Source organism: Xenopus laevis, chromosome 4L (genome assembly GCF_017654675.1).
Source record: "Xenopus laevis strain J_2021 chromosome 4L, Xenopus_laevis_v10.1, whole genome shotgun sequence".
Classification (NCBI taxonomy): Eukaryota; Metazoa; Chordata; class Amphibia; order Anura; family Pipidae; genus Xenopus; species Xenopus laevis.
Genome location: NC_054377.1, coordinates 51940659 through 51956240, shown reverse-complemented (window position 1 = coordinate 51956240; position 15582 = coordinate 51940659). Strand labels below are relative to the sequence as shown.

General features: G+C 37.9%; 1 protein-coding gene across 2 annotated transcripts in view; it reads right to left on the bottom strand.

Moving 5' to 3' along the window:
- Positions 1-7285: 7285 nt before the first annotated feature.
- The window catches only part of LOC108704816 (copine-7), a 59598-nt gene continuing 51301 nt past the window's right edge, over positions 7286-15582 (bottom strand). For both annotated transcript variants that reach the window (XM_041590170.1, XM_041590169.1), the window contains exons 13-16: positions 14124-14175; positions 10415-10548; positions 10078-10314; positions 7286-9938 (exon numbers count right to left, since the gene is read on the bottom strand). In XM_041590170.1, coding sequence (XP_041446104.1) covers positions 9801-9938; positions 10078-10314; positions 10415-10548; positions 14124-14175 — 561 coding nt within the window. In that variant the 3' untranslated portion in view covers positions 7286-9800. The remainder of the gene's footprint in view (positions 9939-10077; positions 10315-10414; positions 10549-14123; positions 14176-15582) is intronic.

Here is a 15582-nt window from a genome sequence, read left to right as displayed (position 1 = left end):
AAGACACACATTTCCATTTTTCAAACCATAAATTTGTTTCTGCTAGTGATCTCTGCATTAGCAATGCGGCCCCCCTTTGACCTGCTTTGTCACTAAAGTTTTAAGCACAGAGCGGAAGATAGGGGTGGAATAGGGAAGCAGCACTGCCCACTGTTGAGGTTGCTTCATCTGCTCATTTTCATGTATACATTCAGTGTCCTGGGGGGCTTGGAGCCCTGCATCAGATGCAAAGCCCCCCATCCGGCCCCCCTGCTGAGCCACAATCCCCCCTCCAGCCCCCTTCCCGCGTCTACCTTCTTCCTTTTGTGGACGCGCCAAGGGCCCAGGAGGGAGGTCGGAAGTCTCAAAAGAACCCTGGTTTGTTTCCGGTGTCCCATCAGCCCAGTCCAACCCTGTGTGCAGTATATGGAAGTGGGAAGAAAAAAAGACAATAGTCCTATTAGCAATGACTCACTAGATCCACCTGTGTATCATTTCATCTCAAAAGCTACTTTGATTTAAAGGCTCCTTGTACTTTGCCTTTACCCCTTCAACCACAAAACAATGTTACTTGATCATGAATCTGCACCTTTGCACGGCTGGAGTTACTATTTTCAAGATTTAACTGGTACGCTCTCATTATGATGAGACAATGGGTCAATTTACTTAACCAAAGGTAGTAGTCAAAGTTTAAAAAATGGATGTAATCATTCCCCCACAAATAGAATGCTGTCTGCATGTGGCAGTGCTGTATTTGTGTAGGTGGAAACTCGTGCTGCTGTCCACCACTTTTTATATGTTAGCAAGTAGCAAATACCTGGGGATATTTGGGGTGACATGAAGACTGCAGGCAGATCCTCTTGTACCCCTTGTGTGCTGCACTTCTTCCCCTCTGTCTATCACAAATAACCCCTAATATTTATGTTAACAGTGAAATATGAAGGACCATATTACAAATATGCAAGATCTTAGCTTCCATGTACTTTCGCTTCCATAAGATAAACTGAAAGATAAACTCCATAAGTTGACTTAGACTAAGAGGAAGATGAGCCAATTGTGCAGGCAGCAGCAGGCTTGGAATAAGGTAATAGCACTAAAGTTTATTGTCAGTGAAAGCTCTAGATTTTTCCTAATCTTCTAATGTCTTGTGTATGTGTGTGTCTGCCATGTACATGTGCCTGTTGCATCTGCTTTTGTTGCAGTGCCTTTTTAAGCCTATTTCAATACCCATTGAAACTCATTGTTAAGTTGATTTTGAGATATGAATTGTATATGTATACAGGGGTGTAACTATAGAGCAAGTAGACATTGCATTAGCGAGAGGGCCCAGGTGTGTAGCAAGCCCCATGATTAATGAGCACTATCAATGTATATATATTGGTAAAACAGGTCAACTTCTGTTACATCCAATGGCTGAGGGTCCAGTAACATCAATTATGACACTTTATGCATTTCTAATATTTTAATTATGATGATGAACTGTGGTAATTAATAAAAGGATCAATTGTTGTATGTGAGTGCAAGGTTGGGTTTTAATGCTAAAGAGGGGTTTTCTTCTACAACATATCAAGTTGCTCCTTGTTTTGTTCTGTCTCTTCCTCTTTGGACCTTATGCAATGGGCACGTAAGCAAAAAATATATGCTACAGATTTGCTAAAAACACCTTTTCACATCTGATATTAACATGCACTATAATTCAGACAAACAGAGTTTCTTTAAAACACCTATATTTGTGTGGGCGCTCCATATGTTAAATGTGGAAGTTGCATTCTTTATGTATGTACATAGAGATATATCAAAGGCATACAAGCTTTACATGTATAGTGTATTATATGAAATACATTCATAATGTGTATTTGCCATTAATCAGTGTGAATGTGCTACATGCTGTATTGCTCCTTCATACGGGAACAAATTGCATTTCATCCTAACTATCTAAATGTGAATCATTGCCCAGCTATGGAGGTTGAGGGTCGTCTGTAGTTCAGCAGCTGCTATATGGCCTAAGGGTTGATATTATTAATATAAAACACCTATTAAAGGTTTCTACCAAGCAGATGTTTTTTTCCAGATATAAAGCTATTTCATCAATGAAGAGAAGTAAAGCTCCGCTCTACTGGAAACCCTAGTAACAATCCATAAATAGCCATCAGTTTCATGCTGCGTGTGCATGTTTTGTTGTGTGGGAGAAAGATGTGTGTATACAAGAATGTACATGCCCGTGTATATGTTCTAAATATGTTTCTTCTTTTCCCCCGGAAAAAACTGGTGTCTAATTTAAAAGCTGAGGGTCTAAACTCTAAATCAGAGGTTTGAGAACTATGGAACTATCCCACCTAGTGGATCATAAAACTGTGAAAAGTAGGGATGCAACCAATTCACTATTTTGGATTTGGCCGAATACCGAACCGAATTCAATCCTAATTTGCATATGCAAATTAGGGATGGGAAGGGGAAAACATTTTTACTTCCTTGTTTTGTGACAAAAAGTCACACAATTTCCCTCCCCGTCCCTAATTTGCGTATGGAAATTAGTATTTCGGATTCGGTTCGGCTGGGCAGAAGGATTTGGCCGAATCAGAATCCTGCTGAAAAAGGCCAAATCTTGGCCGAATCCCAAACCGAATCCTGGATTCTGTGCATCCCTAGTGAAAAGTGAGGCCAAACAAAACATTAAATCAAGGTGAGACTTTGGCAGGGTATTTATGTTCTGCACTGGATACCTCTTGAATTCAAGATGCATACTTGATAGCAGAGGGCAGCCATGAATACATTAAAAATAGTTATTTGGTATAAATGCTATTTAAAGCACTTTTTTAAAAAATAGCTTACTAAGAGGGGGATTAAAACCAACATGTCCTCATGTAAACATCCATGATGGGGAGATCAGTGCAGGGGAAACTTTTATCTGAAGGTTTAAAGACACTTTTTGGAAAATAACAATAGTGGCTGAGGTTAGGCAAACTAGTGCTTCATTTCAATTCATGTTGTAGCTCACTGGGTTACATAGTTACATAGTTAAATTGGTAAATCTAGTATGGGTAAATCTAAAAACAACTGGACTTGCTGAGTAATCAATGAAGACGTTTCACTACTCATCCGAGCAGCTTCTTCAGTTCAACTGACTGGTGTGGGAAGTTCTCGGCATATAAACTCTTCCACTGAAGAAGCTGCTCGGATGAGTAGTGAAACGTCTTCATTGATTACTCAGCAAGTCCAGTTGTTTTTAAATTGACCTATACTAGATATACCATGACCTGGATGAATGAAAATCTTCATAGTCATAGTTAAATTGGGTTGAAAAAAGACAAATTCCATCAAGTTCAACCCCTCCAAATGAAAACCCAGCATCCATACATACACCCCTCCCTACTTTTAATTAAATTCTATATACCCATACCTATACTAACTATAGAGTTTAGTATCATAAAAGCCTTTGATATTATGTCTGTCCAAAAAATCATCCAAGCCATTCTTAATGATTTTTTATGGGTTCATACCTCAAAGTTGTCTTCTTTTCCCTCTCCAGGGTAAGGGGGTGCAAGCTATTGAATAGTCCTACTGATTTTGAAAACTGCCTTTTGAAGAATTATACAATATCAGATACATCTTTTGCACATAATGAGTATGAAGCCAGGAGGCTGATACATAGCCCATTATGCACAGCCCATTAGATATGGGAAGAGCACAAACTGTGACAGAAGGTGTATATGCAAAATAATATACTATGTACAGGAAAACCTTTGCAATAAAACAGCGATTTTCATCCCAAACATGCTGCATTGGAAAATGTGATCTCTTCATAATAATAGGCTGTGCATGAACCCTCACTGCTTAGCAAATTCTAATCTGGAGAAAATGTAGTACAAAACACAACATTTGATTGATAGAAAACTCTAATCCTACTGAATGACTCATTGCTGTTAAATGTGCAAATCATCATCATCATTTATTTATATAGCGCTGTCAAGATACGCAGTGCAAATGCTGTTGCTCTCCAGTTATCTTTATTTAGGAAATGTGGAAAATGGGTAATATTGGTGTATAATAAAGCTGTGCTGTGCCTAATAATAAAGAGTTTTTCTTTTATGGTTGGTTTTGATTGGAAGACACATTCCCCATATGTAATAAAAGGCACTAAGTTTGCCCAGGAGCAGTAATCCATAGCAACCAGCAAGATGTTTGCTTTTGAACAGGTGACCAGTAAATATTACCTGCTGATTGGACACTATGGGTTACTGTTCCTGGGCAAAAGTAATGCCTTTTATTACATAACCCTGAATGTGCTTTATTGTGTAACCAGGCTGTCAGTCCAACACTTCTGCAGTGGAGCTGCTGTCTACATAAGATGAGAGAGATGCAATTGGATGTATAGCCAAGCAAGCAGTGCAAGACAGTACAGACCCACACACACACCAATGTGGGAAACGATATGCCAGGAATAAAGAATATTTTAACCTTAGCAAATGAATAAAAGAAAAAAAAAACTTTTTTAGGGGGATTTAAATGTGCTAAATTAGGTCCCACTCCCATAAGGATAGCTCTGTTAAGCAGTATCTAAAGTGCAGTGATGTTGGTGTATCTCATAAGCACCATTATCTACAGATTCATGACTTTAAAAGGGTTGTTCACCTTCTAATCAATTTTTTCAGTTCAAATATTTTCAGATTGTTCCGTTGCTTTCCATTTTTTTACCATTTTTCCAACTCGAAGATTAATGTTTAATGTTCCTGTCTTTGGTGTTTCAATCTGGCATCTCAGTAATTCAGGTGCAGAATCTGAACTATTACAATTTGCTATATTAGTTTATACATTTCTCAGCAGCTTCTGTGGAATATTAACTATATTCTATAACTATTGTATCAATTATAACAACAGTTATTAAGGAAACTCTAGAATTCTGCTTAGCAGGGCCAAAGCTAAGAAATGCATCAGCTTATGGGGTCCGTTTACTAAAGTGCGGTAAATCTGACTTTAAGTTTCCGCATGTTATCGCTGAGAATATTTTTACGCCAGAATATTCGCAGCGACTAAGTTTACTAAACAGCGATGCGCTCAGAAGTCATTGCGATCACTTGCGGTAACTACGTTAAGGAACCAGCTTACGTTAGCGGTAATTTTAGCGAGTTGCGAATTTTCTGGCGAAAAATTACGTTTTTGCGAATATTTATGCTATAAAATAGTCTTGTTTTATGGCGGTTATTATGGCAATTTTTACTGTGACATTTATGGCCAGAAATGCATCTTCAAAACTTATAAACTTTATTGACTGATGATTATACCATCCAACAACATCACCAGAGTAATACCAATCAAACATGTCTGCATCATATAAACTCTTCTGCCAATAGAATCATAGGAAATGATACCAGTCAATCTCTTTGCTTCATAGAAATGCACAGTTTAATGTAGCCAATCCCAATGAAACCAAAAAGTGTAGAGGCTGACGAATCCTTGGACTGTGATGCCACTGCCAATAATACGACTCTGAGCTGAAACTGCTGCTGTTGCACCAGATAGAAGCAGAAGCCAAAACATCCTGTCAGCAATAGCTACAGATCTCTCTCCTGTCAGCAAAGAATGATGGGTAAAAAAAAAACATTATTATGGGATATTTCCTGCCCCTTGAGAATTTTCTGGCAGAAAAAATACTTTTACGCCACTTCATATGTGGCGGTAAAAGTTTGCGAATATTCTGGCGTTAATTTTGTCTTTAGCACATTTCGCTGTTTAGTAAACCATGCGTTAATGTGTACGTAGCGTTATTTTCAGCAAATGCGATAACTGGCGAACAATTATTCTTGCGCAAGAAAATTCGCAAATTTATATTTACCGCAGGTTAGTAAACTGGCGATAACATATTTGGCGAAAATTCTGTCTATATATTGTGCGAATATTTTTAACGCACTTTAGTAAACGGACCCCTCAGTATCAATTTAAAACAGTTTACAGAGTCAATAACCCCCCCCCCCACACACACACACACACACACACACACAAGCTGTTTTAGAAAGACATAAGGTGAAAAAATATAAACTTCAATATTGGAAAAGCAGTCACAAATAGATAATAGAAATGAACTGGAAAAAAAGCCTTTATTTCTGGTGAACTATCTGAAAACAACTGAACTGAAAAAGGCGTTGGAAGGTGAAAAACCCCTTTAAAGTATTGGATTTAACTTGACTTGGTTTAAGGCTATTTGAAAGGGTCCAACATTTATGAAGTGACCATGATGTGGAAATCTTTGTTAAATATCCGAATAAAAACATATTGTGCTACTTGTACAAATGGCCTATAACTAGAAATTAAATTTTGAAGTTTGAATAATAGATTTGTTGGACTATTTCAATGAAAATGGCACAACTGGAAAGACAGTGAAGTACAATATAGACCTCATTTTACACTGCTTTCTATACAGCTATTTTGTGCAGCCCTTCCCAATCCCATTATTGAGGGGACATTTTACGAGATTGGTTCCCCTATAACCCCACTTCTTGCAGATTACACCAAAACCATGCTTTTAGATTAAGGCCCAGAAAAAAAGCACAGATGTTTGATAAATATAAATTTCTGCTACATACTGGCTCCTCTCTATTATATCTGCTATTAGATTTCTGGGGTGTTGACATTTTTCTGTTCAGTGTAACCTTTTCTTGGCTGAAAAATATCACCACGTTCATCTGACAATATGGCATAACATTCCATTCACCCATCGTTTTAGTCATTGGCCAGGGGCCATGGGGCTTAACTGGAGAATTGGTTTTAAGCAGCATTTTCCAGCAGCAAACTATGTAACTTAAACCTCGCTACTCTCACTGTAATTTGATTTTATATATATATATATATATATATATATATATTAATAATTATATATATAATAATAGTGTCAAAGTTAGAAATACTATTGAAATAATGAAATAACACTTTGGTCCTGAGAAAAAATAGAATTCTGTGTATTCAGATTCCCCAGTGAGCCCTGACTTGGATGGATTCTGTTCTCAAGCTAGTCATGGTTACTAACCTCAAGGGCAGAGCCACCTATTTGGCTATATATATATATATATATTTGGCTATATGAGCAGTTCCCTGACAGTACTCTGACTAAATTTTCATTCTGACAACCTTCATTCTGTGCTTAAATCAGTGGATTAGGTGGAAGTTATAGATAAAATGGCATTGTAAGATGTAAAAAAAATGTACACCCTACAATTTGTCTGGTGCACCTGCAAAGAACACATATTTAATGCATTGAAGCCCCTTCTAGTTGTGAAAGCAACATTTACCAAGTCAACAAACACAGCCAAGATCGAGCAAGAAAAGAATTCACTTTATTGGAGACATCTTTTTCCTGAAACATATACAAGTAGCATGCATACCTTACAGAAGCATCAAACCACACAATAGTGTTACACATCTGGCCTTCTCTATTTGTTGCACAATAGATAGGGTATTTTAGAATGTGGTACATGCACTAAACATGAAACAGCAGGTTAGTACAAAAGGAGAAAAGACTGGCCATTCAAATTCACCCCTTTCTTTAACCCTTCAGCACAGGAAAATATCTGCAAAACAAACCCTGTTAACCTTAGAAAAATACCAGTTAGTTGCTATCATTTGTCAGTATTCAGATATTTTCTGTTTAAGTAACTAAATTACAAATGCCAGAGGTATAAGAAGGCGTTGCACTTCATGACACTTTCATAGCGGCACATTACAAATATATTTTAATTCCGTGTCTGTTGTAGTTGATTCTGTAACTTGGAATGTTGTACTGCTCTGACTGCAACCCTACCCAATTTAAAGCTAGTGACACAAAGAGTCGCAAAACATACAGACCAACAAAGGCTATTATATTAGATTTCCACATGCCACTGAGATACACCATAAAAGGAAACCTCAGTGTGTGTGCCTAAACTCTGTGCAACATATGAATAAGTAGCTACATAATATATAGAATCAGCAAGCCAGGGTCACAGGCAGAACATGACATGAAGACATTGAAGTCAATATAAACAGAATGTAGTCATTAAAATTAACCTTTGGAAATATCAGGGCAATAAGACAGCAGAGGGTTTTGCACACAGATATGTTACTTTATTCAGTGCAAAATGCCCACAAATACAGAATTAGCCTTTTTAAGGTGATTCCTGTCTCTAAAAACCTTTTGTTTAATTCTTTTTAACAGATGTAGTTGCTGTGCCCCACGTCGATTTCATCTGCCAAACCTTAAGGAAAATTATTTATTTCTAGACATATGTAGAAATTATACACCAGACATAGTCCTTAGTACCCTTAGGCCATTTAACAGTCTGCTATCTTCATTCCGCCCCTGGCCTAAATGGAGATAAATGTACCATATTGCTAATTTCTAAATTGTAAATTGTTTTTCCATTTTCTTGAATGGGTGTTTTTGATCTGAATGTTAGCCTTAAAAACTGATTCTGCTAAAAAATTTTTAACCCCATCGTAAACTAAAGTTGATGGGTTCCAGGGTTGCAGGTGCTTAAGTAAAGGTTGCACAGGCAAGTGGGCATGCAGAACCATAAATACTCGCTTCCTCAGATGGAAGTAAAAGTTCATTCAAATGTTACCACATTATTAAAAAAATGAAGCATTCTGATCTCAAACATCTCATACATGGATCATTCTATGCACACAACTGTCTTCCTTTGCATTCTTGTATTTATGATTATGAATAGAAACTGCTCGAAGTGGCAGAGGCATTCTAATAAAACCTTTTTTGACCACTATGAGTGATGCAATGTCTCTGTAAAATGTCTATGTGGAAGTCTTATGGCAAGTTCTATTCTGATAAAAAAAATAGCGACAATCCAAAGTATCTGGGGCAGAACCCAACACAGGTTTGGGATTGTGAAACCTCGCCAGTTAATAGATTTTATGATTCTGTATAGACTGCGCAACACTGTTACATTGTTATAGGAGTGTGTTTAGTAAGCAAATGCATAAACCCATTAAATAAAATAAATGTATATATATCCAGTGTGTACTATCTAGTGAATGATTTTGAACAAGCTCTTGCAGAAAAGCAGAAAAGAAGCGACCACTAAAATCCAAACACAAGCAAGTTTCCATCCTCCCAGAATCACGTTATTTCCACTTTACTAAATCTCACCAGAGTTCTCATCAGTTAAATGTAGGATGTCCCCCTTAAAGAGAAGGACTTCCTGGATTTTAGGAACCACCCAAGCCACCCTCGTGCCTTCCCCTTCCAGAGTTTTCTAAAAGGACCTAGAATTATACATTCAGACTCTCAGAAGTCTTGAGGGTTATGATCAAAGTCCATTGTACCTCAAGGTGAGTATTTGCGTCTCTTGTGCCTAAAATTGGTTCCAGAAGTTGGATTCTGATTTAGAACTGCTTTTTTTACTGACTTTCCTCCAGACTGGTAAGCAACAGGTAATTCTGAGTTCATTTTAAAGCTGGCACAAATGGGGCTCTTCCATACAATCATTCTTTTAAACACTAGTCAGTATGTCCGTTATACATATTCTCATGGAGTGAATGTGTCAACTGTTTATGTGCTGAAAGTCTTCACCCCTAAAGTGATGAAGAGACAGAAACTCTCCTACATGTGAGAGATCCTCATCATAGCAGCTAATGATGAAAGAGCTTGTGGCAAGTATCTGAGCAGTGAATCTGGCGCATATGCAGCTGGGCATCTGTGTTCGCATGCTTGGCCATGAGATGGCATTGAGAGATGATTGGCGCATAGTGTGCTGCATCTAATCCATTGTCCCATTGGACTAGTGAAGGATCAGAATAGTGTATGCAGGGGAGAGAATGGAGACGAGAAACAGGGTTCATTGAGGGGAGTTGAGAGCAGAGTCTGGAGATTCCACTTTTGGGCAGCGAGGGGGGAAGGCTTTGTAGCTGTAATACTCCACAACTTGTTTGGGCACCTCAGCCAAAACACATTTAGCCAAAGCAGCAGGAGAGGCCTAGAGTAAAAGCACAGAATACAAATATAAAAAATCTATTTATCTTATGTATATGGACAGAGCAATAGAAACAATTGTTCGTAAAATATGAGATTGCATTTCATACACAGTGTATCATATGTTTTTTCTTTACACTTACATTCTTGAATTCTCTAAATGGTACAAACTGTACAATATCATGAAGCACTGGTTCCCCCTTGGGGGCTCTCAGGACCCCATCATCCCCATCGAGAATTTGCATGTCTGTGAAATCTGCATTGCCGACACCCACGATGATGATGGACATGGGCAGGTAGGAAGCACGCACAATGGCCTCACGGGTATCTGCCATGTCGGTTACCACTCCATCCGTAAGAATAAGTAGAATGTAATATTTCTAGAAGGAAAAAAGATAATGGTGAACTGCTGAAAGCTCATGAAAATTCTGTTTGAAAATTATTTCTACATTTACAGTTTTATAGTGAGGTAGAACCTACAGAAGCCTCTTTTGTTCTTTCTTCTTCAGCAGCAAATCTTGCCACCCTGGAGATGATAGGTGCCACATTTGTAGGTCCATAGAGCTGAATTTTAGGTAAGCAGTTCTGATAGGATTCCACAATACCTTGAATACCTGGAGAGATAAATAATGGAATTGCATCACCTTTATGGCTATAGTTCTATACCTCACTAGTATATTGCAATGTATATAGACATTTTGCAGGCACACTAATTTCCTGCACTATGGAGTTAAAACCATATATTCTTATGCCTACAGTACACTGTTGGAAATTAATTTGATTTGAGCCACATGGGAATTAAACCATGATTTTCAGTTTTAGCATTTAATGTGCTTGCCAACTGAGCTATGTCTTTGTTTCCTCACTTTCCTTGAGTATATAAATGACAAACCTTGTTAAACATATTTACCAGTACACTGCTAAGAAAGGAAAGGCTTGGGGGTCCATTTACTTAGCTCGAGTGAAGGAATAAAAACTTTGAATTTCGAATGGTCGAATTTGGCTACTTCGACCATCGAATAGGCTACGATCGCTCGATCATAAGAATTTCGGTAAATCCTTCGACTTCAATATTCGAAGTCGAAGGATTTACATTCCGCAGTCGAATATCGAGGGTTAATTAACTCTCGATATTCGACCCTATGTAAATTTGCCCCTTACTGTCCATTCCGGTCATGAAATTGTTCTCAACAAGCGATAGTAAAGTTGAGATTTTGAATAATATAAAGCTTTACTCTATAATTCCTTGAACTGCATATTTTATTTTAATATGGGAACTACTCCTTTCCTCCAATAGGCATTGCAATTCATATTTTATTTTATGATAAAATTTGAAACACTTTCTTGTGTTTGTAGTATTCATCTCAGTGCAGGATACAGAATGGAGATGGACAACCCCTTTCAATAGAAAAAGCCACTAATCCCAACTACAGATGTTCTGTTGGAGCTCATTGGTGTAGTACAGGGGTCCCCATCCTTTTTTACCCGTGAGCCACATTTAAATGTAAAGGAGTTGGGGAGCTACACAGGCATGCAATTTTTCCGGGGGTGCTAAATAAAGGATTTGATTGGCTATTTGGCTATTTTATGTGGATTGGCAGCCTACTGGGGGCTCTGTTTGTCCATAAACCTGGCTTTTATGCAACAAAAACTTGCCTCCAAGACAGGAATTAAAAAAAAAGCACCTCTTTGGAGGCCACTGAGAAAAACATCCAAGGGGTCAGTGAGCAAGATGTTGCTCACGATCCACTGGTTGGGCACCACTGGTGTAGTATATGGTTTTCTGATTAGCATTCTGTATGCCAAACAGGATAAAACTAGTCTGCAGTTAGGATCTAATCAGTAGCTACCCTGGCTGTGCTTTAAAACCCAGTGGGTGATCTCCAAACAATAGGGGTTTCCAGGACAATGGTAAATCTTAGAGAAAAAAGCTGGGTTCCCAACCAAGTTCCCACTTCTTTTCAGTACTAATAATAGGAAAGTTCTTTAAATGAGTGAAGCATATAAATCCATAGGCATTGATGATCTTGAACTCCCGATACCTGCCTATCTTAGTGGGATAAGGCTCACCAGTACATAATATGGGGAACATATGTAGGTGTTTGGACTTCCTCAACAATTCAAAGAAAAGTTTAAATACACACAAAAGCATGGAACTGACGGGAGAAATATTACAAGTTTAAACATTTATATGCTTTATAATAGAGATGGGGCTAATGTAAAGAGAACTTGGTGCTACCTTGGCAACTGGTGACTTTGTCAAGGTCATAGTCATCCACTGTATTGATATAACAATGATAAAAAAAGATCATATGAAAAAAAGCATCCCGGGGATATCTAACACATGAGAGGATATAGCAGCTTAAATGTAATGATCGTTATCCTGTGCCTGATTTTGCTATGAATATTGTATATATGTGTGCATGAGGTTTCTTAGGATGCATTCCAGGAGTCTTGTCCCAGGTAACAGGTCTTTGGATCTCCATACATTAGGTCTACTAAAAATAATGTAAACGTTAACTAAACTCAGTGGTCTTGTTTTGTCACCAATAAGGGTTACTTATATCTTAATATGGGGGGGTTTGTGGATGCACACCTAAGGCCAATTTCAAAAAGTATAATTTCAAAAAGTATAAAGCCCTGTCTAAGTAATTCAAGTAAATATGCCAGTGCATGTAATTTTGAAACAGGGTTTTTTTGTTACAAAGTTATGATCATAATATTGATAAGCCACCATACCACGTCAAGGTAAAACCCCACATGGTGGTCCCTAACTTATTTATCTTTAATCATAGTAAACAAGGTACATTACCTCTCTGTAGTAACAATTCTTTGTGTAAACATCTCCTGTGCCTTGGTTTCAACTCTGTGCTAGATCCTCCCCCGCCAACTGCTGAGCGGCTTTTAAGAGGGAGAGACTGCCTTAACCAACGCCCATTTTAGAAAAATAGAAGTCAGGTGTTGTAATTAAAATCAAGGTAGAGTGATATGTGCAGTTGCACAATAGTGTGTATACATGTGTAAGTGAAATGTGAAGGTATGTATGGTAGTGGTAAGGGAAAGTGTATGTGTATTTGGGAGTATATGTGTAAGAAAGCATAGAATAAAAGAATGTAAAGAAGAAATAAATAAGAGACATAATAAGTGTATGTGTACACTTTATACTTTTGGTGGTCCCCCTCACTTGTTGTGCCTTGGTTTGTGCAATCGCTCTCTCTTAAAAGCCATAAGTGCTGGCGGCATGGGAGGGTCTAGCTGTGAAAAAACCAACGTCCCATTAGACACTACTCTATGTACACATACACTTATTATGTCTCTTATTTATTTCTTCTTTACATTCTTTTATTCTATGCTTTCTTACACATATACTCCCAAATACACATACACTTTCCCTTACCACTACCATACATACCTTCACATTTCACTTACACATGTATACACACTATTGTGCAACTGCACATATCACTCTACCTTGATTTTAATTACAACACCTGACTTCTATTTTTCTAAAATGGGCGTTGGTTAAGGCAGTCTCTCCCTCTTAAAAGCCGCTCAGCAGTTGGCGGGGGAGGATCTAGCACAGAGTTGAAACCAAGGCACAGGAGATGTTTACACAAAGAATTGTTACTACAGAGAGGTAATGTACCTTGTTTACTATGATTAAAGATAAATAAGTTAGGGACCACCATGTGGGGTTTTACCTTGACGTGGTATGGTGGCTTATCAATATTATGATCATAACTTTGTAACAAAAAAACCCTGTTTCAAAATTACATGCACTGGCATATTTACTTGAATTACTTAGACAGGGCTTTATACTTTTTGAAATTATACTTTTTGAAATTGGCCTTAGGTGTGCATCCACAAACCCCCCCATATTTACTTATATCTTAGTTTGGATCCAGTACAAGGTACTGTTTTATATTTACAGAGAACATGCAAATCATTTTCAAAAATGGGATTTTTGATTGAGTCATCATATAATTCAGAACTAACGGGTTTCCAGCTAATGGATCCCATACCTGTACGTGTTTCACCACAAAGTTACTGCAGTTGAAAAGGAGTCCCACAACCCCACCTATATATTTGCTGCACAATAACTGAACACTGCACCAACACATTCTCACTAACCAGTACATGTAGGTATACAGTCACTGTGTGTTATGCGCTCAGACAATTTAACCCTTACCTTCACATTCATCATCATCTGGATTGAAGTTAATAGCAAAATCATGTGACACCTGAAAAAGGAGCAGAATTCATTTTCATGTTATGAAGAGCAAATAACTCAAAAGGATACCACTTACATTCCTAGTTTTAGGCCCATAACCTAATTTCTTCCTTGTTTAATATCTTTTTAGAAGGTGACAACTCCGCTGTTGTTATGGAAGTTCACTATGCATTATTCTGTTTAGGATTATGTGGCAGGGGTACTTTGGTTGGGCATAAGGAGAATTTCCTCTGAGAGAAGAGAAAATTGGTTGCTGTATGCATATCAGAAACAACAAGCAACTATATATTCACCCCTTTAATGTCAAAGCAAAACTTGGCTGGCTAAATATGTATTGTGGATTTTTCTTACAATATTTCCATTAGACAAATACACTCAATTTAATGATGTCATATTTTAAAGTAAAAATGTCTCGATTGGTGCCTTAACTCAAACATTGGTTGAATCATTGTACAAAACACATTTTGCACTAACAGCTTATGAGCTTAGAAAAATAGCATCAGCAAGCAACATTTATGAAATGGCGCCTATTCAAGAAGGGCCTTATTATTTGCCCAGGAAAGATAAATCACACACAAAATATATCTGAGGGAGTACTCAGCCATATTGCTTTTCAGACATAGCCCCATACATGCAGTTGTGTTTTCAGGCATAATCATTCCTCTCTATCAAGTTCATGTGGCAAATGGTATAGAACAGAAATGAAGGAAAGGAATTGTGTTCCCTATATCAGAGAAAGCATTTTACTGTTTATTTCCCTTTGGCATTATAAATAAGTAATAACAACAAATTCATAAATTAAAGGGGTGCCTTTCTAGGCTAACAAAGAGTGTTCTTGCAGCTGGCTTGGAAGTGTTCTCTCTGTCTGTCAGATGCGTGACGTTAAAGTCAAAGAGAATGCCAAACAGCTTGTGAGCCTTTAGGAAAGAATTTCAGAGAGCTGAAAGCTCAGTCGTGATACTTGGGGGGTCAGAAAGTGACACTGATGCATGAAAGTGGCGACAGAATGAGAGCAGCAGAAAAAATGCAAGGATCTCTAGGGCGTGTGTGGTCAACAGGGCATGAAAACCAATCTGATTTTAACTAATCAATATCCATATTCATGGAGCAGGCAGGGGAAACAGTGGGGAGAAAGAAAGCTGTTTGGTTTTATTAATATGACTGACAATGTCAGAACAAAATAGCGATTGATTTCTAATGTATGTTCCAACAGGCCATATATGCTCCACTTCTGTTAGCTTGGATTCACCCCACATTCTAGGAGACAAGCACAAGGTGTATCTTCGTATAGGCACATGGGTTTGTGACCTGATGTCAGATGAGCGATGTTTGCCTTAACTGTGCCAGACATAGACTGATGCTGCAGTAGCTGGCACAGCTCACTGCCAATTATCTGTTATATAGATACCCACTGAAC